General features: G+C 41.9%; 1 protein-coding gene across 1 annotated transcript in view; it reads left to right on the top strand.

The window, feature by feature from the left end:
• Positions 1-519: 519 nt before the first annotated feature.
• FBN1 (fibrillin 1) overlaps positions 520-24,747 on the top strand; it is a 230,897-nt gene continuing 206,669 nt past the window's right edge. Inside the window, exon 1 of the mRNA XM_029952242.1 lies at positions 520-851. Coding sequence (XP_029808102.1) covers positions 688-851 — 164 coding nt within the window. The 5' untranslated portion in view covers positions 520-687. The remainder of the gene's footprint in view (positions 852-24,747) is intronic.

Raw genomic sequence — 24,747 nt, 5'->3', positions numbered from 1 at the left:
CCCCTGCCTGACAGCTTCCTGGCCCGGGGCTCCCGGTGCCGGGCTCCGCGTCAGATGCTCGGGGGGCGGTGGCAGCGCCCGGAGCCGGCCGGGGACGGCGCGGCGGGCTTCCAGCCCCGCGGCTTGGCGGAGAGCAGTCAGGGAGGCTGGGGCGTTCGAGCGCGCATCGCGCGCCTTTCGTGCCATTAAAAAAAGAAAAAAAAGAAAAAAAGAAAAAAACACAAAACCCAGCGAGCTGGCCCCGGGGTTTCGAACCGCTCGGGACATGGGTACTTTGGGCGCGCTTTTCAGGCGTTGTCCGGGAGGCCGAGAGGCTGGCCGGAGCCGCGGCCGGCGGGGGCCTGGGCTTGTCGGCCCGCTGTGGACCGAGAACGGTCTTCGCTCACCCAAAGTAACTGCGCCACGCTCAGGCGGCGCGCGGGCTGGGCTCGGGAGCGGGGACCCCTAGGCTCCAGCGCCCTGATGCCCTGAACGTCTCCCCCGCCTCGGCGATTTGTCTGTTGCAGCTGGCAGGGGCCGCCTGAAGTGGGAGCAGCGCCTGGAGAAGGCGGGAGCAGCCCGGCCCGGGGGACGCGCGGCGGGACAGCGGGACCCCGGCGGCGCGGCGCGCTTTAGGGCGCAGCGGCGGCCGCGGATCGAGCCCGGGGCGCGGCGACAGGCTGCGGGGGCCGGCGGCCGCGCGGCATCATGCGGCGAGGAGGGCTGCTGGAGGTCGTCCTGGGATTTACCGTGCTCTTAGCGTCCTACACGAGCCATGGGGCCGACGCCAATTTGGAGGCTGGGAACGCGAAGGAAACCAGAGCCAGCCGGGCCAAGAGAAGAGGCGGCGGAGGACACGACGCGCTTAAAGGGTAATGGAACGGGCCGGCTCCTTTGGCGTGGGGCTCCCCTCCCTCCGCTCCCGAGTACCACGGTCCAGAGGGAACAGACAGGGCCGATTCCTGACACCGGAAAGACCCTTGACAAGGTCTCCTGGGGGCACCTTGGAAGTGCAAGGGGTGGTCGGCCCTTGCCCCGTTCGAGGCTAAACCGCTTTGCTGCGACTCTTTGAAGATTGCTGCCCCAGGGGAGGTGTCATGGTGAAAAGGAATCTTGGGCCATTGTCGAGGCCGATTTTTGGAGGCGAGAAGGGTTTTTTGAGGAAGAAGGGGAGGAGCTGCCACAGAGAGGCGAGGAGAAGCCCATTCCTTTCCCTTCAGACCAATTCCGGTTGTGTTCAGGGGAAAGTGCTTGCCTCGTGGGCACCTTCGCAGATGCCTTTTGGTGCGGGGGCAAGGAAGGGAAGGGAGTCTAATGACAGGCAGAGAAGGCACAGTCAGTGGTTGGCTCTCCACGGAGTTATGCTTATTAAAATTACGGACTGAACTCTCTGGTTGATACTGCCTTCCTGATGTCTGCACTGGAAACGGAGCAGGGCAAAGTTTTTGAGAACTGGGGTTCTTTTGGGTTGTAAGGGGCTCTTCATTTCATTGAGGGCAGTCATGCTTATGTGGCCGGCCTTAAACGGGATTTTTTTTTTAAACCGGTGATGTATGTGTGATGTACATGCAGTTGAGCACCTCACGGGCTTCCTAAAGTCCCCATTACAGGAAATGTTTCAGCAGGAAATATTTAAATCAGGCAGGTTGATTGTATAAGGACTGCCAGTTCCCTGAATTGAAGAAGGGTGGGAATAGGTGTCCGTTAAAATTGTTCAGATTGAACGAAAAATCTGTCTTTGTGAGATTGTTTAAATTCAGGGCCCCATAGAAGTAGTAGGGTGAACTGTTAATGATCCATTGTATCTCCTTGGAGGAGTCAGGAGTCTGTTAAATGAACCCAGACAGTATGCTCACAGATTTTCTACTAAGTTCTTTTGATTCTCGTTGTTGCTTCTTTTTGAATGGCTCTGTAGCTTGATGATATGATCCTGAATCATCAGGTGATGGTGTCCAATCCCATATGTGGCTGAACATTTCCTTTATTCCTTTTTGTTATGGGCTGTTTTAATCATATATATGTTATACAATTTGTGTTTGTATGGCCCAGGTGCAGGAAGGAAAAAGTGCAGTAAACTGAATGGACCAGTTTTTTGAGTCTTGGTCTAGACCAGGGACAAGGTGATTGTCAGGGCCAAGCACTTCAGCTGCGGTAAACTATGCATGATTTTCTGGCCCCAGGAAATAGTTATGATTAATTTAGTTCCATCTTGGCCTTTGTGGAAAATAAATCCGGGATTCCAACAGTGCTGGAAAGGAAATTTGCTTATCATGTTAAGCCTGATTCTGATCAGGCAGCAGACATTCATTGCTGTGCTAGGCCCATGGCGAGTTCAACAGATGGACTAAAACTCTGATTTCCATACGTTCTCAAAAGGACCTGGTTTAGTCTGGTGTTTTTCCTTAAAAATAAACACATTTCTGCTACTTATATTATCGTAATGGCTCAGCTCGATGGCATTGCTCGTATAGAAAGAGAGGAAGTGGGGTTTAATTTTGTGGATGAAAGTCTGCAGGGAGACATCAGGCCTGGCCAGACATTTGCCTCATCCCTTTGCTAACACAACCAGCCTGTTTTCCTGGGAGGCACAAACTCAATGTAAAAACAGAAGTAGCTTTACTTTGCTGCTTAACAGAATGTCCATAGTTTTACTCACACCGCCACTTCTTTCTCTTGGGTTTTGTTTTTTTTATAATTACAAGGCAACACCTCTCTGTGTTCCCCGTAGTATTTGGTTACTAACATGGATGTTACTCTATTGCAAGCTACTCATAAAGGCTTCCTAAAAACGTGTTGTTAATAGAACGGTAATTATGAGTGTGCTTCATTCTCTTACCTATAAGATTTTACATAAAGATTTAAAAATAATTATAATTAACATTTTCACTGTAACATATCATATACTTACATAATTTAAAGGTTTTCATGTTTAGATTTCTCATGTTATCCATAAGGTTTTATATAGATACATAGATATATACGAGGAGATAAAAAAATAAAAGGATATGTAATTAAAAGTAGTTTCCTCTTACCTCTCAGACACCATTTTCGTAAAACTATTATAGGCATATATATGCATATTCATATATATATGTATACGTGTATGTATACGGTGTGTCCTATTTAATTCATGCCATGTACTGTACCCACTCTTCCGAACCTTGCTGACTTCTATATATGGTTAGTGCATCCATCTGTTAATTCATGTGGACTTACCTTGTACATTCTCTTGGTGCATAGAATCCCATAATGTGGCTTGAACAGTACCCTAATGATGGCTCTCTGGATTATATTAATTTTTTTTTGCTATTCCCAAATCTCTTACATGCCTATGTGTGTACATGTGCAAATTTATATGTGGCATAAGTTAATTAAGAGTAGAACTTCTGGAGAAAAGGTTTTCCCATAGATTTTAAACAAGTACCAATAGTGCTTTTAAATTTGAATAGCATTTAAAAGGTATTCTTTCTGCTTATGGCTCTTACAGTCTCCCATGAATAAGTTTTTTAACCATGCCCTGCTGTATAAATCATCAGGAAAAGCAGTTATGGGTAACATTTTTCCAGTTATTGCTTAAAATTTCTATTTTTGCTAGTTAAAATATCACCAGCTTCAAAACTAATGTCTTTGACTACAGTAAAACCTGTTGACCATTTTGATGGAAATGCACAGTTTCTGAAGTGAAAGTGATTTGTAACCCCAAGTCTGCCTGATGCCCAGTTGGTGGCAGCAACTTTCAGCACCTCACTAATATTTCCTCTGATTAAAATGTGCTTTAAACTCACCAGTGTCCCCAGTGCACTGGTCACGTCTCTTCCACCAATACCGCCTTCTTGTCTTTCTCTGATGTGACAGGTGACTATGGAATTTGCCTTTGTTGTCTTCTTGGGATATGTAGCCCTTTCCTGTCCTTACCCCCGCCTCGCAGACTAGGGATGTGCCTAGCTTTTCCCTCTCAGGAAGTGTAGTTCTAGCTTGTCTTCTTCTCTTCCATCCTGTTGCAGGTGTTTTTTTTTTTCCCCTTCCCACTGGGCAGCAGAAGTTGTTCCACAGTGGAAATTTAAGCATCCTCAAGTTTCTTCCCAGCTTTCGCTGTGTTTTCTTAGACTAAATTGCCAATTTCTGTTTTTACAGGAAATCCTTTTTTATGGAATGAGTGTGGTCCCCATTCACTCTGCAAAAATTGCATTTTTCTCTATTTTGAAAGGAGAATTTTGGAAGCTTCAAAAATGTTTTCACATAATACATGTATAGTAGTTTTCCTTTGACTGGGGCACTGCTTAACATGTGTGAATTTATATATAATAAATATTATTAATATTTCCTTTTTACTTTAGCTCTTAAATAAGGAGATATTGCAGTTTCTGGTCAAAGGGGGAAAAAATCTTTAGACTGAAATCCACTTTTCCCATATCTCTGATAAGACAGATTGAGAATTTCTGTTCTTGTTACTTGGTTTATAAATGTATGAGACTGGATGTATTTCACACAAGTTGTCCCCTTGTGTGTAATTTTTTTGTCTTTGTTTATTTGTTTATTTTTTCCAGAGGTCTTGTTACCAGAAAAATACACCCGGAACAGTTTGTACACAGGGTAGATTATGTGATGGCAAACTGCAAGGGATTAATTACCCAGAAGTCTGTTATTCAAATAAAGAACTTTAACAGGGGACACAGAAAAAGTTCTGTAGACTTTATAAAGTCCATTTACTTTACAAAGAGGACTTTAAGACTTCATCTGAAGTCAGGTAGTCTATAATATGGGGAAACGCTTCTGCAACAGTATGGTTTGTCCTTGTATTTATTGAAAAGGTTAAGCTAAAATATTGCAATACCATTAAAAAAGTTATTCTTAAATAGAAATTTTCAGCAATTCCACATTTTAAGTAAGAGATGGACACAAAATACTTATTTATGTGATTCACTTTGTAAGACATAGAAGTTGTCTACAAAAATGCTTAAGTTGTTGGTATCACACTTTAATTAAAACATCCATCAGCCTACTGTGAGATGAGGTTGAGGCTGATGGAAAAGGAAGTACAGACATCCCTCCAAGCTTATGAGGAATTTTAAAGACCATTGAAACACTCCTTTGTTGTCTTGTGTAGCTGATGATTAAAAAGATTATATTATTATGCCAATGACACTTATCAAGGAAAATACTGAACAGATTATTAGGGTATTTACCCCAAACTCTTGTTTTCTTTTTCCTTCAATAAACTGAACAATCTGTGAAGTTTAACCTTAGTTTTCGATGTGAAAAAGAGATTTAAATATTTTTTTGGAGATAGAAATAAACTATATTAACAATTTCTTTGCATCTAGGAACCAACCCCACAAGGAACTCAGAATCTTTTTCCAGTGAAATTTTTTAAGAAAGCTGAAATCAGTTAACGTATCAGGCCCGAGTTATATGGCAGGCATTGTAAAGCTTCATTTTCCCACGAGATTATAAAGTCATCCAAGGCAGCACTCCTATCATAAGCATTTTAACACTAACTGATCAGTAGATGGGATTTCAAAGCGTTCATTAATTCAGGAAGCCTTGATTGAATGCCAGCCTGAATTCAGTTCTGTGGAATGCAAAACCATCAGCCTGGAGCCTGCTGGAGCTTCATATTTGGAAGGAAAATTCAAGTGTATTGTGGGAAGAACCAGGAGTCAATGGGAAGGTGGCAGAGGGCATGGGTTGTAGGATTAAGTAAAAATAAATGACAGCAGGGGCTCCTGGGTGGCTCAGTTGGGTAAGCGTCCAACTCTTGATTTCGGGTCAGGTCCTGATCTTATGATCCATGAGATTGAGCCTCACATCAGGCTCTGCGCTGACAGTGAGGAGCCTTGCTTGGGATTCTGTCTTCCTTTCTCTGTCATTCCCCCCACAAAATAAATAAATAAACTTTTAAAAAATCCTGCAAATAACAACAGTTACAACAGCGGTAGGGACTTTTAGATGACATTCATATCCTAGGCGCCACTCTCAGTGTTTTACATCTGATAACTCATTTGATGCTCATAGCGGCTCTGTGAGGTGGGTCCTTTTATTAGCTCCTATGGCTCTGAGAGCTGAGGCACACAGAGGTTAAGTTTTAAGGACAAATTCTTACTAGTACATTTTCTTTCTCCATTAACTTTAGTTATGGTTTTGGTTTTTCATTCCACTGGTCAAAAATGTAGGACTAAGTCTTTGGTAAAATTCCACTTAAAAATCCTAATATTCCTTCGTGCTAGTTCACACATCCCACGTAGAGTTAGTTAATAATACAGTAATATTTGTTAAACAAGAAACTTTCCCTAACATTTCTACAAAGACACTAATAAAACACAGAAGGAATTATAGAATGTCAGACTTGGTGAGTTCTTTGGATGGCATGTATATTTTAGTATATATTATTATTATATTATATTATATCATATTATATTATATCATATTATATTATATTATATATATTATACCTTGAAAGTTCACTATGGGTGATAGGTAACCATCACAGGTACCCTCCTCCTCCTTGCCTGTGGTTCTGAATGAGACATGTTCCTCGTGATGTCCTTCAGAATCTCTTGTTCTCATGTCCCGTGTGAAAAATTTCTCTCAGAATAGAGTTGGAAGAGATGTTTCTCTTTTCAGGGGAAACTGTTATGTGTGTTAAGTTTGTACTAATATGACAGATTTATTTAATTCTTTCTGTTTCATTTTTTATCATGGTTTCCTTTAAAGCTCAGAGCCATTAATATAATGTAATTATTACATTAAATAATGGTAAATATTAGCAAACTCTGATATATCACTCAGTATTGCACTTTACATATATTATTTCATTTGATGTATGACATCTTTATGAGAAATATTATGCCTACTTGCTCATTTAGTAGATGAGGAGACTTGAGGGATACAGAGTTTCAGTAATTCCTCTGGGGACATAAACTTGTAAGAGACAGAGTTGGGAAATCTGGCCTCCTAGTCAGTGCTCTTAACTAGTATATTTTACTGCTTCTTAATTATAACAAATCTTATATATGGTAAGTTTATTTCTTTCTCCCACACTCTTGATACCTTCACTTCCCCAGAATCTTTCTTATCATTGCTGAGGGGGACTCAACATCGAATGAAGAAGGCAAATGCAGTCAGATGCCAAGGGAAGCATCACTGTGGGAATAGGATTCATCAGAAAAGACCACAGTGAAAGTCTGTCGTGGTTGGAATACGGTGACCCAAGCCTCCTTTTCTGTAAATGAGATTTTATTGAAATAAAGCGATGCCCATGTATCATTGACGTCTGCTTTCCTGCTGCAGCTACAGTGTGGAACAGTTACAACGCATGGCTGGCAAAGCTAAATTATTTGCAACTTGGCCCTTTACAGAAAACGTTTGCCAACCTCTGGTCTATGTGATCAATTTGTGACTATCTACTAGGACTGAGAACTTTGGGAAGGCAGAGTTCTTTTTGCTCTATTTATCACTAGGGATACTGAGGAACTGGGCATGTGTAAGCATTCAGTAGACAATTTTTGATTGACTAATTTTGATTGGCTGGGAAGGAAAATTCCATAAATCAGAGCGTGGAGGAAACATAGGAGAGACATAAGGAAAAAAGTTGAGTGAAAAAGCTATGAAGGGAAACGTGTGAAGGGTTGAGGGACACTGAGTATAGTTGGGCAGGGTTTGCACCACACAGCTCCAAGGGGAGCAGTTCACAGTGCAGCCTAGGAACGTACTGGCCCCTGGATTGGTGCAATATGCAGCCGCCTGTGCTTGGCCGTGGAGCCTGACACCGTCAGGAGGGGAGAGGGACTAAAGGGCCCAGAACATTGCCATCTGATTGCTGTGAACAGTGAGGATGGTGAACTCGTAAGGGAGTCTAAAATGGGCACGTGATTAGATCTTGCTGCTCCGGCAGATGTGTGAAAGGTGTGTGACTCAGAGGTAGAGAGGCAGAGTCAGGGAGACTGGGAGGGTCATAGAGGGGTCAGGGTGAGAGTGGTTGATGGCCTGAGCAGTGGAGGTGGGGGAAGAGAAGGCCCATGTGATGTTCCAGAAGTAACACGAGCAGTCCTTGACCCTTGGTTGGTCAAGAGAAGAGGCAAAGGGGAGGACATACCTGGAATGCCCCCTCCTCCACACACCTTCAAACGTATTAAACATAGAAACATGCTAGTATGTTAAAGAGAAACTAAAGAGAAACAAGCCATTCCCGGTTCCTCTACTATATGGAAACAAGCGATTTTCATTTGTGAGTGTTTTGATTTTCTTATTGCTATGTAACAGGTCACCCCAAACTTAGTGGCTTAAAATAACAACAATTTTATTATTTATTATGATTCTGTAGGCCAGAATTTGGACAGGGCACAGTGGGGAATCTTGTCTCTGCTTCCCACAGTGTTGGATGGGCCTGGAGTGAGCAAGATGCCTTCTTCACGTGTATTTCTGGTTCTGTGGATGGGCGCCTGCAGCCCTGTTTACCTTGGTGTGGTTAATCTAAATGGATGGATAGAGGAGGGGGAGAAAGGAAGCAAAGAGCCACTTGTCAGGCTCTGCTGCGTGCTTTCCAAGTTTTAAAGCTCTCCTAGGCAGCCTCCTGCCTGGGCCTGTCCTTGGGGATGGAGCCATTGAGTGTGTTTTTTACAAATGGAGAAACTGAGTGCCAGGTGTAGTTATCAGGCCTTGCTCAGGGGTGAGTGTCTCTTGGGCCTAGATCTTGAACAATAACCTCTTGACCTCTGGTCCCATGCTTTAGCCCCATGTGTCGACTAGAGAACTGACTTAAATGACTGAGGGCTCGCTGGAAGGGCTCTGATGTGCTACCCGTGTTGGCTGGGTTTCTTGGTTCTCTTTCATCTGGCCTCAGATTGTCTCCTTCTCTACGTGGTCTCTCCACATAGACTCTCCAGCCACACAATCACATTTTTTTACAGTGTACTCAGGATTCCAAGAGCACAAAAGTGGAAGCTACCAGACTTTCTTCAAACTTAGCCTGGACGGCATAATATGGAATTCCACACAAGTCACAAGTCTCATCCAGACTCAAGGGCATGGACACATAAACCCTCCCTCTTGATGTGTGGACCAGCATGAGTTTACAGAAAGGGGAGGAATTTGGGGAGACATCTTTGGAGACTAGCTACCACAGTAGGGGATTAGGTTTCTGAGAAGGTAATCAGATGTGTTAATTCTAACTTGATCCAGTCCGATTGACTTACCTCTCATTGGAGATACCACATTGTATTTTGCTACTGTAACTTCAGAATGAAAAATGTTACATGAACAATGTATCTTCATGATCTGTTAGATTAATGTTAAGGACACTGTTCTTAGCTTGTCCACACTTTTGCCTTTAAAGAACTCACATAGCCCAGGAATAAGATTACAGTCCCTATTCAACTGGCAACTTTTGTTTTTTCAAATACAAGCATTTAAAAACTCCTAAAGTTCTCCCTCCCCTTTCCCTTTAGCTTCTAAAACAGGGACAAATTTAATGCGTGATCTCTTTACTGACTTAGGTATTTTGTGTATTTTGCCTTCCTTCTGTATGAGATTTCATTTTCTACTTCTATTAGTAGCTTCCTTTTCATCTATCTGTTCGGCTGATTTGCCTCAGAAACATTTTTGGGGGAATCGGGCATTAAAACTGATCAATAAAAATAGATACATGATTGCCAATAAGTTGGTATTAAAGTGAACTGAACTCTGTTATTTCTGTCATAAATGGAGAAGCCACACTGTTAATAGAATTAAATTAACATTAGAAGTACCGTAAGTTTGGATTGTGGGTCCACTGCTCTATCATATCAAATCCTAGTTTTTACTTCTTGTGACTTTACCACTTTCTCAAGTGGCTTTTTTGTTGAAATTATCACTGAGTCTATTTATTCAGCCCTTCCGAGCGGAAGGGAGAGAGGAAAATTCCCTATCTCCACCATTCCCAGCCGAAGATGTATTCCAGACGGCAGGCAGGCTCCGAGTTAGGGGAGCTGCTCCATGAGACCAGTGATTTGGTTCAGTGTTTTGTAGAAGGGTTGTGAATTCCTAGACCATCAGTCATACTTACATTCAAATATAAGTATCCAAACACATCTAAGTCCAAATATAGTACAACCATTTTATGATGTTAGTGTTGGGAGACAGGATTTATGTGGGCCCTATGGACACATTATGTCTGCTGTTAAGTTCGTGGTTTTGAACTGAAGTATAGGAATATCTCTATTAATCAAGGGAATGTATTCCAGAGACGAGATTTTGTTTTCTTTTGTTTTTCTGTTTCTTCTCCTTTGTCCCCTTCCTTTCCTCTTTTCTTTTCTTTTTATTTTTTTAATGTTTTTTATTTATTTTTGAGAGACAGAGAGAGACAGCGTGAGCAGGAGAGGGTCAGAGAGAGAGGGAGACACAGAATCTGAAGCAGGCTCCTGGTTCTGAGCTAGCTGTCAGCACAGAGCCCGACGCGGGGCTCGAACCCACGAACCATGAGATGATGACCTGAGCCAAAGCCGGAAGCTGGATGCTTACCTGACTGAGCCACCTAGGCGCCCCTCTTTTTTCTTCTTTATCATAAACATTTTCTCCTTCTTCTTTTCTTCATTCTCCCCCTTCTTCTTCCTCCCCTCCATCATTGTCATCATCATCACCAACTCATCTCATCTTCCTTTTCTCCTTTTTGCAGGTAACTTCAGAAGCTGAGCTATAAATAAAATAGGTATGATAATAAATTCAATAAGGGTTAAAACATTAAGAAAAATAAATTCTAAGTAAAATGTTAAATTTTTTACTTGGCAGTCTTGGGATGTTCAAAAAAGAAAAAGCAGAGGTAAGGATTTTATTAGGAGAGAGAAGGAGAAAGATTAAAGGAGGTGGGAGGAGAGAATTGAGAGAAAGTTCTAGGGTGGAGAGTCCCATCAGTCAGGGATCTGGGCTAGTCAGAGCAGGTGATGCGTTCTAACAGATAGGAATGACAGCTCCCTCATTCCAGGTGGCCTGTGGCCTTGACTAGCCTCCTTGGGGGACTGAGAACTTCTGGAGGAGTCAGGGCATAAGAGAGATACCTGGATGTCAGAAAAGATCCCTGTGAAAACATGTAGAGGGATGCAGTGGAAGAGCACATTAATCCGTCATGTGTGGTGAACCCGTGTATCTATATGGTACCGTGTAAAGTGTGGTACATCCCCATGTCCCATAGACAATGGTTTATTGTTCACCATTCCTCCTACCCATCGGTACTGATTTATAAGATTGTGTAATCAGAATCTAATAGGTTGGTGCCTTTGATGGGTAACTTTTAAAGGCTCTTCTTATTTGAAAGGTTTTTTTTTTTTTTTGCATAAGTAATCATGACTCAGATCTTCCTTTATAGTCAGACCATTTATCTTTACAAAAATATTATAAATTAGTGTCATAGTGGGACCCACTTTAGAAACTTACAGATGCTAAAACCAAGGCCCATAGAAAGTTCACTAAAAAGTGCTCAAGGTACTTATTTTCTTCTCTACTTCATAGGTGTGGTAGCTGAGCCACACAGTGGCGAGAGACAGTTTAAGCAGAAGTGTGCTAGTGGGTAAAAGATTATACCTCCTCTTTGTCTTCATTTCTTAGAAAGGGTGACTGGTGTCTCGAAGTCCTCCCTTGTGCTTCAAATGAGCAAACTTGCTGCACTGTGTAGGCAAGGACATTGGTCTTGTTCTTGTTTGTTTGGCCTGAGGCAGTGCCATCAGCCTCTCAGTAGTCAATCGTGATGGGAAGCTGGGCACTAGAAATTTAGCTCTTCTGTGTTACCTTGCAGTCAACAGAAGCCTCCCTACTAGGCATGGTTGAGTAGGATGGGGCTTTCCTGCGGGGGAGGGTAGATGCCAATCAGAGTAGCAGGGAGGGGGCAGGAGAATGAGAAGGGGGAGCCTGCTTTGGGAGTCTGAAGCGCAGGACCCCTCCCACCACCAGCATCACTCTCCCACTTGTAATTGGCAATTAGAATGTCAAATGTCCCAGAACGGGCTTAGCAACTTTAGGTCGGTATGCTCCTACTCTTATCTTCTAATAAGCCTGACTCAGTTATCTAAACTCCTCATTTATACATTTAGATTCCATGTAAGAAGCATGCCATTGAAGAAAAACAAATCTGAAATTCTTGTCTTTTCCTCCATATCATCTATTCCAATACACTTAGAATGTCTGCTTAATCCAAGTGGCAACTATTTATTGAGCGTTAAGTGCATTTGAATTGGACCTAATGTTTAACTCTCAGAATGAACGCCCCATCTCAAGTCTGTTGATATTATTATAGTCTTTCCATTGGTTCCAGGCAGAACTACATCTGGAGTATCTTTCTCTCCTCTTACTGATGGGGTTAATGTCCAAGGTGATATGGGCAAGTGCTTTACAAGGAAGGACTTGATTGATATGCAACATTCAAGTCGACAAACAGTTTTTAATCTATCATGGACTGCAGCTGCTTCACACCCCAGAGTTTAGGCCACTGACCTCAAGTTTGCAAATTTTATATCCCATTACCACCCTGTGAGCTCTGTGCTCCCCAGGGCCACATAGTTGATGTTTTAGCTGGAATCTGAGAAAGTGTCTGAACATTTCCTGAAGAGTTGGCTAGGAGTGATTTGGCAGTTCAGTCATGAAAACCCAGAGCTAGTGGCTGGGGTATACGTTATAATTACCTCACACTGTTTCCTATTTGAGCCTGGTTGTGGGTAGCTGGGTACAGTGGGATTGCTTGTAAGACTATATTTTAAAGGACTGAGGAGTCATTTTCAATGAACACTAATAACCATTGGCCATGGTTTTAGGGAGGCGTGGAAGTGTGGACATAGACATGCCTGGAGGCAAACCCTGGCTCCACCACCTACTAGGAAGGAACCTCAGACAAGTGGCTTGATCTGTTTGACTCTCCAATTTATTCACTTGTAAAATGAGATTATAATGCTCACCTTTCTGGGTTGTTCTAACATTCAAGGAGATAATACATTTCAATTCCTGGTATAGTGTCTGATGTGTTTAGCTGTGGTGATGAGGATGATTATAATGCTACTGTGGATAAGGATAAAGAGGGGATGGAGTCATACAAAGAGGCTGGATTTTTATGGCCAAAGCAAAAAATAAGACAAACATTGATATATGGAGACCACAGCCTCAACTTTCTCATTTTGGAACCGATTATTTCAGAAACACAGGGAGCAAACTTGAACTTCAAACATTTAAAAAATATAATTTTAATGGAAACTCACTTTGTCTGTAGAGATCTGGTTATACCTAAAGACAGTGTACTGATAATGTTTTGATTTTTAAATTCCCTTCCCCCAAATTGGGTTACCTTTATTGGGAAATAAAATTACTGAGCTTATTATTAATATGGTCCCCTCAACTTCTCCAGAGAAGTTTGTATGTTTTTATTGGTAGCTCTGGCAAATAGGCCTTGTCTCCTTCCTAGTCATGTCTTTTGGCACCATTCCTGTCACATGCCCATCACTGTAGCCAAAGACATGGGACACTAAGGGGGCCAGGCCTAAGTCATGTGGATTAGGCTCAAAGAAGTAAAGGGGTGCTAGGTGGATAAACACAGTATCTGCACCCAAACTGAGAAAGCTCCCTTTCCGTAGACCCAGAACGTCTTCAACTCACTCTGTCATTATTGGTCCCTCTGGGCGCTTTGTGGGCAGACCATCTTAATGTGACTTGGGGCCAGGCTGACTCAGATTGGCCACCTCTGAGAAGAGCCATGGCCTTTGCTCTCCAAGTGAGCATCCCCTTCCTTTGGCTTCAGGCCCTGCAGCAACGTAATGCTCATTCAGTACAAAGGATTCTTATTTGTTGTTGTTTTTCTTCTGTGTGCAGTTTCTCTTGAGAAATTGAAAATCTTATTTTTTCATTTCCTTTTAATGATTCCCATTTCGATTCTAATGAGAGTTGACCTTTAAAAGACACTTAGCTACTGAGCATCTGGGAATGTGGAATGAAAACATAAATTATCTTAATTTAGGCAGTGCTTTGATAGAGTTCCTATACCCTGCACCCTTACATACCAGCCTCTGACTAACTAGTTGGCAATAAAGCCTAGGAAGTTGTGGTTGCTTCGTTTTCATTCTACCAGCTGTAGAAATGAGAGTGCTTTCAATAAGGAATGGTTTAAACAGATAACAGTTGTGTTTCTGTTTGTTATTAAAAATGTTCAGATTACCTAATTGCTCTCATCTCTTTGGGGTAATTCACCCTGTCACCAATACAATCAAAGTTTATAAGAAAACAGAAATATAAAAACAAACAAACAACCAGACATTTTCTCTGCTTTGCTAACTTTCCAGGAAAGAAATAAACCTCAAATAATGAAATAAACTTTTCTTTTTAAAGTTTTGAAAACCTTTCAGGAATTTTACAAGAATATGCAAGCCATTTTTCTTTCTTTTACATTTTTCTTGGTCAGCAGTTCTGACTCTGTATAGAAAGATTTGAACATCTCACAGAATTCTAGACAACAGGGTCTAATTAATTTGCCCTTGGACCGACTCCTCTGCTCGTTTGCATTTGGGCCATTTCTTGGAAATAGGTTGTTAAACACACAGTCTCAAGTGTTGAGGAGTCAGAAAACATACCAGGGTTCCTTGCTAAAGGATTTCCTCCTTCTCTTTTATATGTCCCATGACTATACAAATTCTTCTATTTGTGAATAGACTGCCAAAATGCAGCCCTTTTATGGAAGGACCTGATACAAATCAATCCCTTTTCCCTCAAACTCACCTTTTGTTAACTGATGGGTTTATTTTGGTCATAAGGAAAGACAAGGGATGCTATGAAAATGGATCATGTCAAAAAGTAGTTGTAAAAATTTTTTAATGTTTTTTAAATTTATTATTGAGACAGAGACAGAGCATGAGCGAGAGAGGGGAAGAGAGGGAGGGAGACACAGAATCCGAAGCAGGCTCCAGGCTCTGAGCTGTCAGCACAGAGCCCGACATGGGGCTCAAACCCACAAACGTTAGATCATGACCTGAGCCAAAGTCAGAGGCTTAACCGACTGAGCCACCTAGGCGCCCCCACAAAGTAGTTGTAGTGCCCAAGGAAACCCATTCCCTGGGCTAACCTGCTTAGTTATTTGTAAGAGTGTGGTTAAGTCCTTTGTTCTTGGATTCCTTGATGAATGAGCATTAACCTTATTAAGCAGCTGCATACTTGAGATTTAGAGAAACACTTTGGTTAGTTCTTGCCACTTGTTTAAGATGGTAAACAGGCTGGGGCTGTACTGTTATTATTTCCAATATTTTTAAACCTAATTTATTTATTTTGAGAGAGACAGAGACAGCACAAGTGGGAAAGGGGCAGAGAGAAAGGGAGAGAAAATGTCTCAAGCAGGCTCTACACTCGTAGTACAGAGCCCGGTGTAGGGCTCGAACTCACAAAACTGTGAGATCACAGCCTGAGCCGATTCTGAGAGCTGGACACTTAACCAACTGAGCCACCCAGGCACCCTGGGCTGTTATTATTTCTAAATGGGGATCCCCATCCCACTGAAGAATGTTAAGGTGCATAACAGATAAAACTGGCTGGCTCAGTTGGTAGAGCATATGACTCTTGATCTCAGGGTTGTGAGTTTGAGCCCTGTGTTGGGTGGAGAGATTACTTAAAAAAGTAAACCTTAAAAAACAGGAGGTCTTCAAATGAATGAAAAAAGGAAGAATGTGTGTTGCTCTGGTGGCATGTAGGAGCGGAAGGCTATCAGAATGAACTAGACCACATGCTGCTGCAAAGTTGTTTTTTACTTTTTAGGGTGGAAAATTTCAAATATATACACAACTAAAGAGTATAATGCCACGAAGCTCTAGGTTTAGTCCTTATCAGTTAATGGTCAGTCTTCTTTTGTCCACTTCTTTGCCCCGCCAGATTATTTTGAAGTAAAACCATGAAAAACCATTTAATTTGTTGTGACTATTTCAATATGTACTTTTAAAAAACATGGAATCTTGAAGAAGCATAAACGTAATACCACTATTAGATTTAAAACTAGTGGGACGCCTGAGTGGCTCCGTCAGTTGAGTGTGTGACTTCGGTTCAGGTCATGATCTTGTGGTTCGTGGGTTTGACACTGTGGTCAGGCTCTGTGGTGACAGCTCAGATCCTGGGGCCTGCTTCTCTCTCTTTCGCTCTCTGTCTCTCTCTCACTCTCTCTCAAAAATAAACATTAAATGGGGCACCTGCATGGCTCAGTCAGTTGAGCATCCAACTTCAGCTCAGGCAAGCCCCACATCGGGCTCTGTGCTGACAGCTCAGAGCCTGGAGCCTGCTTTAGATTCTGTCTCCCTCTCTCTCTGCCTCGCACTCTTATCTCTCTCTCTCAAAATAAATAAACATAATAAAAAATTAAAAAAATAAACATTAAAAAAATTAAAAAGATAAAATTATCATTAACTTTTAAAATATCCTCCAGTATTCAGTGAGCATCATTCTTAGAGGTTGTTGCTACGTTGAAGTTTTGTGCTGGTACTTGGCACCCATTCTGCTTAATTATAGCTTGCAACACGAATACTGTCATACCTTCCCCAGAGCTCAAAAAGTGTTGAGAGGACAGTGCTGTTATCACTCAGGCTGAGGTGGATTTCAGGGAAGAGAAGTGTTGTTGGTTGAAATGTGAGTTGCCACATCTTCCACGTAATGGACAGCGTGTCAACAGTTTCTGGATTAAGTCATAGAGACCTGAAACTGAGGAGTGTTTTAGAACACCATCTGGGTCACCTTGGCCTTTGTGCAGCTCACTGTCATCCTAAGCCAGGTCAGACAGTTGCCTGCATGATCTGATGGTTTTGCTTGAATTTACTTTTCAAAAGACAGGTCACACCCATATTCAATTACATGCATAGAACACATTCCAATGGTAGCTATGAGTATGTTTTGAATTATCTGCATTTAGAATCTCTGCATTGCCTTCCACCCACTCCGCCAAACACTGGATATATTAAGAGCTGATTCATATCTTCAGTTGAGGGAATGGGATATGATATTCACCACACAGAAGTACCAGCCTATAGGAGTGAGTGTTTCTGAAATGTGTTCCTTTTAACATTACTTTCCTTTTCCAATATATTTTATAAGATCTGTCTTAAGATGTTTGTTTTTGCAGACCTAAGAAAATAAAACCAAAATACAAAAAATTATGCATCAATTCGTTTATATAAAGGCACACATTCTTGTTGGGGTATTTATGGAAACATCGTTCTAATCTCTAATCTGAAAATCTCTAGTACTCATGTTGGAATGTTTTATTAATACATTCTTTTTGTTTTTAATTAGTGATTTATGACATGTTTCCATTGTGTGGCCTTTATAAATTACTTCACTTCTCTGAATTTCAGTTTCCTCATCTGAAAATGAGCACAGCAGTATATTTTCTTGATAGGACTCAGGAGAAGAGTCACATGATCATAGTGTAAATTATAAAGCTCTCTGAAAATTGCTAATTATTACTTTTATTCTACAATGTGTCTTCACATGGACTCTAAATTTCTGAGGTAGCCAAATTTCTTCAAATTTAAATTAGACTATTCTTAAAAATTTTCCAGATATCTAAATGTTTAGAATTAAATGTTTATAACTTTGCCTCAGTTACAAAGTTAAAAAAAGTCATTGAATTTTTTATGCCTAATACTGTGAATTGTTAATTTCAATGAAATAATCTCAACAACTGCATGCTTTTAGCTAACTTCTTCTGACTGTTTAGAAACTTAAATTCTGCCAGGGTGCCTGAGTGGCTCAGTTGGTTAAAGGTCCAACTTCAGCTCAGGTAATGATTTCACAGTTTGTGGGTTCGAGCCCCACCTGGGACTCTGTGCTGACAGCTCAGAGCCTAGTGCCTGCTTCTGATTCTGTGTCTCCCTCTCTCTTCTGCCCCTCCCCCACTCATGCTCTGTTTCTCTCTGTCTCAATAATAAAATAAACATAAAAAAATTAAAAAAGAGAAACTTAAATTCAATCAATGATTTATTTTCTGTTTTTTTGATCCTGAACAACAATGTTGTTTCTGTTCTGATGAAAGGGTTTGGTAGATAAATGTTTTAAAAGACCCGTTGGCTCTTGACTCCTAGGAAATAAAGTTTGAGGCATAAAGTCTCGGAAACTTTTGTAGCTGTAAAATGTTTCTAAGTGGTGCCCCTGAAATATGGAAGAATTTTACTTTCATACCCATGAATTCCATTTATGGGTTTCGAATGTATTCAATTTTTCATTTTATGTTTTTAAACATTTTTTAACATTTATTCATTTTTTGAGAGACAGAGAGACAGTACGAACGGGGGAGGGGCAGAGGGAGAGGGAGACACAGAATCCAAAGAAGGCACCAGGCTCTGAGCTGTCAGCACAGAGCCCAATGCAGGGCTCGAACTCACGAACAGTGAGATCATGACCTGAGCTAAAGTCGAACACTTAACCATTTAGGCATCACCCAGTATCCCTTATGTTTTTAAAATTTTTTAAAGTAGATGAAAAGAAACTGACTTCTTAGTAGGAATTGTCTTTTTCGTGATTTTATTTTGTTATTTAATTTCTTACAAACATTTGTCTTTTCAGTAAATTAAGTGCTCACTACTCTGACTGAATTTTCTCTCATTTTTTGTCTTAGAGGCACATTTGAAACCCTAAATCTTCGTTTACCATTTAAGACTCAGGTTTTGTCCGAGGTGCTGGGCTGTAAGAATAAATCTCAATTTTCTATCTTTATTGGATTCCAAGAGATCTGAAATGCTTGAGTAACCGGAAGATGGGCCCCCCAGATAGACTTCAAAACTTACCTTCCTTGCTTTATCTGGAAGCCAGTCTTTCTGGAAGCAGCTCCCTGAACTTTTGGTCTGTGAAGCAGTCCAGAATACTGATCTCATATTATAATTGCTGGTGGGGTAGAACCTTCCAGTCTCTAAAGAAATCAGGTACGTTAAGGATTAGAATATCCAATTACTCCCCAGTATTTGTTTGTTTGAGTACAGTTGACACATAGTGTCACACTAGTTTCCGGTATCTACTCCTCAGTTTTTAAATCCCTGCTTTATTGACCTATGGCCCTGTTGGCCCTGCCAGTCTTGTGCAGGCTTTGGGGATGGCACAGGGCCTGGAGGAGGGCACAGTCTCAGGACTGCGGAGTGGCCAGAGGTGAAGGTGTTCAGTTCTCACAGCTCACTGGGCAGCTTACTGTAGCTGCAGGGACCACGGGTTTGAGTAGCCAAGTTTCCTTCTGGTTGCCTGCCGTGGAATGTGTTTCCCCATAGAAACAACATTTTAAGTTGTGGTCAGCTTCCCAGACCAGCCTACAATAGCCTATTTAGCTGATAGAGACTGCTATTTGACTAGCCCAGGGACCAAACCACCACCTATTAACATTGTTTCTATTGGAAAAGCCGTTCCGAGTTTTAAATACCAATAGAGAAATAACATTTTGGAGCTCTACCTGTTTGTCCAGTTGGGCCTCGGAACCAGAGTATCGAATCACTGGGCACTAGCGGGTCCTAAAGGATCTCATTCTTTCTCCTGAGCCTGACCTCATTGGCTGGTTTTCCTGTCTCTCATGGGGCTGCCAGCGCATTCAGAAGATATTATTATCTCCCTGGACAGAGCTCTGGTCTAAGAATTTCTGGGAAGGAGTGGGAATCATGGTTTCTTCTGTTGGTGGTAAAGAGGAGGGAAGGGAAACGTTGGAACCAAAGGGAGCAGTGAACCTGGGTCTGCCTTTCACTGGCAGGTTCTGGTCCACCCCCTTAGTTTACTTGTTTGTGTTTCAGTCATTTGTATGATTTTATCTACCCTTTGGAAAAGTACAACATGGCTTTGGCTTGAGTAAATGGAGTAACAGTCAAAAGAGTCACAATAATCCTTGAACTCATAGGTAAAAGGTCAAGGGGTTGCAGAGTTCTTGGAAGCAGATTTTTAGAAGCACCTGTGTTTTCATAGTGTCATTGGTCAAACTCTCAGGTGAGCTGTAAATTTGGAATGTGCTCGTTTCTCTGTTTTGAGGCAATCCATCCTCGTCGTTATGGTGTCAAGTAGCAAAGTTCCAACCTCATAAACAAATACACCTCTCCACGTGTGTAGATGGGAATGCCTTTTATACAACCAGCCAGGGGTTCCGTGATGCCAGCTGGCCAGACACAGATCCCCCCTCCCTCAGAGAACTGTAGCTTCAGTGCAGACCAGGACAGCAGGTTAGTCCGATCATTGCCTTTAGAAGCGTGGAGACCACTTGGGTGGCTCAGAAGTTTGTGTCGTTTCTCTGTGTTCTTTAATCCAGAGGACCACAAGGAGAAAGTAGGGTTAGGACCTGCTGTACACAGCAGTTCTGGTCTTCATGGTTTAATGTCTAGTGTCCTGTTACGGTGTACCCTGTGGCTTTAAATTCTTTTTTTTTTCCTTCAAAGAAAAGCACGTGTGTACACACACACACACACACACACACACACACACATGTTCCAGTCACCTATAAAAGATTCCAACAGGATTTATGTTGGCTGCGAGTCTAAAATGACCTCCGGATTTGGGGAGCTGTCTTTGCAGATTTCTGCTTCTTCAGCTTTCTTAGACTGTTTGTGTGTGAGTGAGTGAGTGTGTGTGTGTGTGTGTGTGTGTGTGTGTGTGTCCCCGAAATGGTGACCTGAATTCTTTGACTTTTAGGTTCTTGGACTGTTGCTTTTGATCAACATAAAATCCCCTCAAAAACATAGTTTAGGGTGCAGAGCAAATGAAACTGTTGGTGTAACAACCTCTCTGTGCTGTGTGTTACCCTGCTGGGTGGTGGGGAAAGTGATCCTCCAAGCAGCACCTTCAGACACACCTTTCAAGACTGCCCTGTGAACTTTGTGACGGTTGTCTTTAGGAATTGGCCACATATGGCTGGCTCCATCTTTGGTCTTGATCAGTTGCAGCAACCTGCCATAATGAAATGTACACCAATTTGTGAGCAGAAACCCTTTGTTTAGTTGCTTTGGGATTTTTGTTTTTCTTTTCCTAAAGAAATAGAATCAGATGTTCATATATGAGTGTTTTGTATACATTGATTTTTTTTGAAGGAAATACATTGATCCTTGAGTTAAAAACATTGATAACTTCAATAAATTAATGGTTGGTATATCAGTAAAATAACCAAGGCGTGAAACAATTATACATTACTGCTTAGCTACCCATAGCCATTCAAAATATGTATGAGATACTTTTCTTTTTAAAAAGATGTTAATGTTTGTTTATTTTTGAGAGAGGAGAGAGAGAGAGAGAGAGAGAGAGAGAGAGAGCGAGAGAGCAAGCAGGGGAGGGGCAGAGAGAGAGGGAGACACAGAATCAGAAGCAGGCTCCAGGGCTCTAAGCTGTCAGCACAGACACAGGGCTTGAACTCACAAACTGTGAAATCATGACCTAAGCTGAAGTTGGACACTTAATCAATGAGCCCCAAGTGTCCTGAAATATTTTTCTTTGAAATAGATAATTTATAAGAAATAGTTTTCACTGTTACACAGTTTCCATGTTAGTGACATTTGCAGCTGACCTATTTATGACATCAAAGACATAGTATTAATCTTTGTCAATTGTACTTTATGCCTACTAAGGTATTCAGTACATGTTATCTTGTGTGCTTCTAAATAGAGTCCAGGATGTTCTAGACATTCTAGACATTGTTTCTCTGCTTGAAGACCTATTAGTTTTGGAACAGAGCAGGTAGGGGCAGGTTTCAGGGAGACAATCTAGATGTATAATTATTTAAAATATATAATTACAAGGGCACCAGAGTGGCTCAGTTGGTTAAGCATCTGGCTTTGGCTCAGGTCATGATCTCATGGTTTTTGGGTTCGAGTCCCGCGTTGGGCTCTGTGCTGACAGCTGGTTCAGAGCCTGGAGCCTGCTTCAGATTCTGTGTCTCCCTCTCTTTCTGACCCTCCCCTGATCGCACTGTCTCTCTCTGTCTCTCAAAAATAAATAAAAATTATTAAAAAAATATATATATATAATTACAAATACACACGTATGGCTAAACGTGTTGTGTGTCATACATGTTATTCTTTGTTTTACCTGTTAAAGAGTTAGTCAAGTAGTCAAGTTAGCATGCTTTTTTAATTTGCTGATTGCTATCAAATTGTTGTAATTAATACATTATTGAGAAAATAAATGTAGTGCTCAAAGTACCAGAAAAAATATGTAATTATTACATAGTGTATGTAGGTTTTTGAGAGGTATGTCTGGAACTGTGTTGGCAAGTGGAAGGGTGGTTGGGATTAACTGGGGAGGGCAGTGAAATTATACACTAAAAGGGAAACATGAGGGGTGCCTGAATGGCTCAGTTGGTTAAGCATCTGGTCATGATCTCACAGTGAGTTCGAGCCCCACAAATGGCTCTGTGCTGACAGCTCAGAGCCTGGAGCCTGCTTCAGATTCTGTGTCTTCCTCTCTCTTCCCCTCCCCCACTTGCGCTCTGTCTCACAAAAATGAATAAACATTAAAAAATTTTTTTTAAAAGGAAGAAGCGTGCCGTGGAGGAGAGGCGTGTGCATGAGGAAGGGCTGCGATGATGAGGGGAAGGAGCAGGGCAGGTGGAGGGGATGAGAGTGGGCAGGTTAGGCCTACCTAGCAGAGACCTGAAGCTGATAGTGAGATGTTCTACATCTTAGGGAGGATGAAGTTCCTCTCTAGAATGTAGGAGAACAGAACTAAGCACGGTGAACAGGAAAAGATATTTAGCTGTATTGTCCTAATGAAATGGAGAGGAAGGAGGAATCCAGGAAAAAAGAAGGTGATAATAAGTGTGACAGGGAAACACCAAGATGTAAACCAGGGAGATATTTGCTAATGGAGTTAGAGAACTGAAGAGGAATTTCAGCAGTGGGCTGAAATAAAACTAGTGATTCCTCTTAGCAAGTGGGAGCTATCAAGTTATAGCTCAGAAAGGCTTCTCCTGAGCCTACCCTGTGTGATGGGGCCAAGCACCCTCTTTCTGGACTCCTAGCTCCCCAGTCTGACCTTGATGTTTGTGTCTTACCTGTTGTGATGACACACTTTGCATGCTTGCCTGTCTTCTTCCCAGAGCAAAGCCCATGTCTTAGTCACTGTGAATATCTGGAGCAGTATATTTATAATTGCGTGCTTACATTCTTATTATTTTACTTTGTAACAAACTTTTCAATGTAGAATAGTTTGAGATTTACAGAAAAGCTGGGAGGATGACACTACATGACGTAGGTTGGAGAGGCTGGCTGGCTTAGGCCTTCGAAGGAGGGAGCCAGAGTTGTCCAAGTCCTAGCCAGGGTTGACCTACAATCCGGAAATGAGTCCCTGGGTCTGAAGAGGGCCCCCCAAAACTTGAGGAGGCCATGGAAGCTGTTTTCATTAGCAGGGTTTGAAGTTTCATTACTTAAGGTGTTGTGACTGGCAGCTGGGCAGAAATAGTTACATGTTGTATTCAAACCATTCCTAGTAGATGTGACCTCTGCCTTTAGCAAAAAGGGCCAGGATAAAGGCAACCAAATAAGGGGGAGAGCTTACTAAGTTTGTTGGAGTAGCAGTGGATCCCTTTATTAGATAGTGCTCATGGTTTTTCTTTTACTTATTTATTTATTTTTTGATAAAAAGGTCTGTCAAAAAACTAATAAGGTCATGATGTGTGGGGTCACACTATATGTAGCTCATTTGTATATTAGAATTTTTTATGATCTATCACATTTTTGACAGGGAAAATTATTATTTTTAAAAGCTGGAGCAGTGGCAAATTAGGATTTTACTTTGAGCCATGTTACATGGAGAGTTGGGCATCTTTTATTTTATGGGGGCAGATGCCTTTTGATTCCCTCCACACTTACGTTTAAGAGAAAGTAAGTCATTATATTTTTCTCCCACAATTAAAAAATGCAGGTCACTCATGCATGGAGAAGTGTCAGCCTCGTTAACCTTCTTGCCCAAGGATATAAACACTTCACATGTATATGAAATAAGAGCCCACTGAACTTTTTAAAAATTTTCCTGGTCTTGTCTGAAAGGGAACTTGAACTTGGGATAGGAAGCAGCAAGGCTATCTTGCCTGTAAGAGAGGCCAGATTTACAGAAGTGGATTCTGGCTAAGGAATGTGGACACACTGCAGACATCTTGTACACAGGCCAGTTCCTGCAGTGATGTGGTTGGACATGGTAAAGCCAGCTGTTTGCTCCATTGAGAGGGGCTTTTGCGAGCCCACAGATCTGAGTGCTGTGCTGAACTGGATCCGAACATCCGGCCTGCTGAGGCTCACCGACCCCCAAAGAGAATGGAGGTGGGTTGTTGCAGAGCACTGTATTCAAAGCAGTTGGTAAAAGTAGTTACAGTTGGGAATGAAAACAATGTAATATGCAGTGGGAAGTGACTCTAAATGTATCTCCCCTTTCCCTCCGGAACTCTTAGAACACAGGTAAAAACAATTGATGCTTAAATTGGTAGATTGTTGATGGACACTTGGTGGGGTTTGTCATTCATCCTCTCATGCAGGCTCTTGGGTGAAATACCATCTTGCCCACAAATGCATCTCTGCCTTAACATGGCAGTTAAGAAGTGTACTGGCCTCAGACTTCCTGAGTTCAAATCCCCATTCTTCCTTTTTTTTTTTATGTTTTATTTATTTTTGATACAGAGAGAGACAGAGCATGAGAGGGGGAGGGGCAGAGAGAGAAGGAGACACAGAACCGGAAGCAGGCTCCAGGCTCTGAGCTAGCTGTCAGCACAGAGCCTGACGCGGGGCTCGAACCCACAAACGTGAGATCTGACCTGAGCCGAAGCCGGAGGCTTAACCGACTGAGCCACCCAGG

The sequence above is a fragment of the Suricata suricatta genome, chromosome 9 (genome assembly GCF_006229205.1).
Source record: "Suricata suricatta isolate VVHF042 chromosome 9, meerkat_22Aug2017_6uvM2_HiC, whole genome shotgun sequence".
Lineage (NCBI taxonomy): Eukaryota > Metazoa > Chordata > Mammalia > Carnivora > Herpestidae > Suricata > Suricata suricatta.
This window is presented reverse-complemented; position numbering and strand designations above follow the sequence as displayed.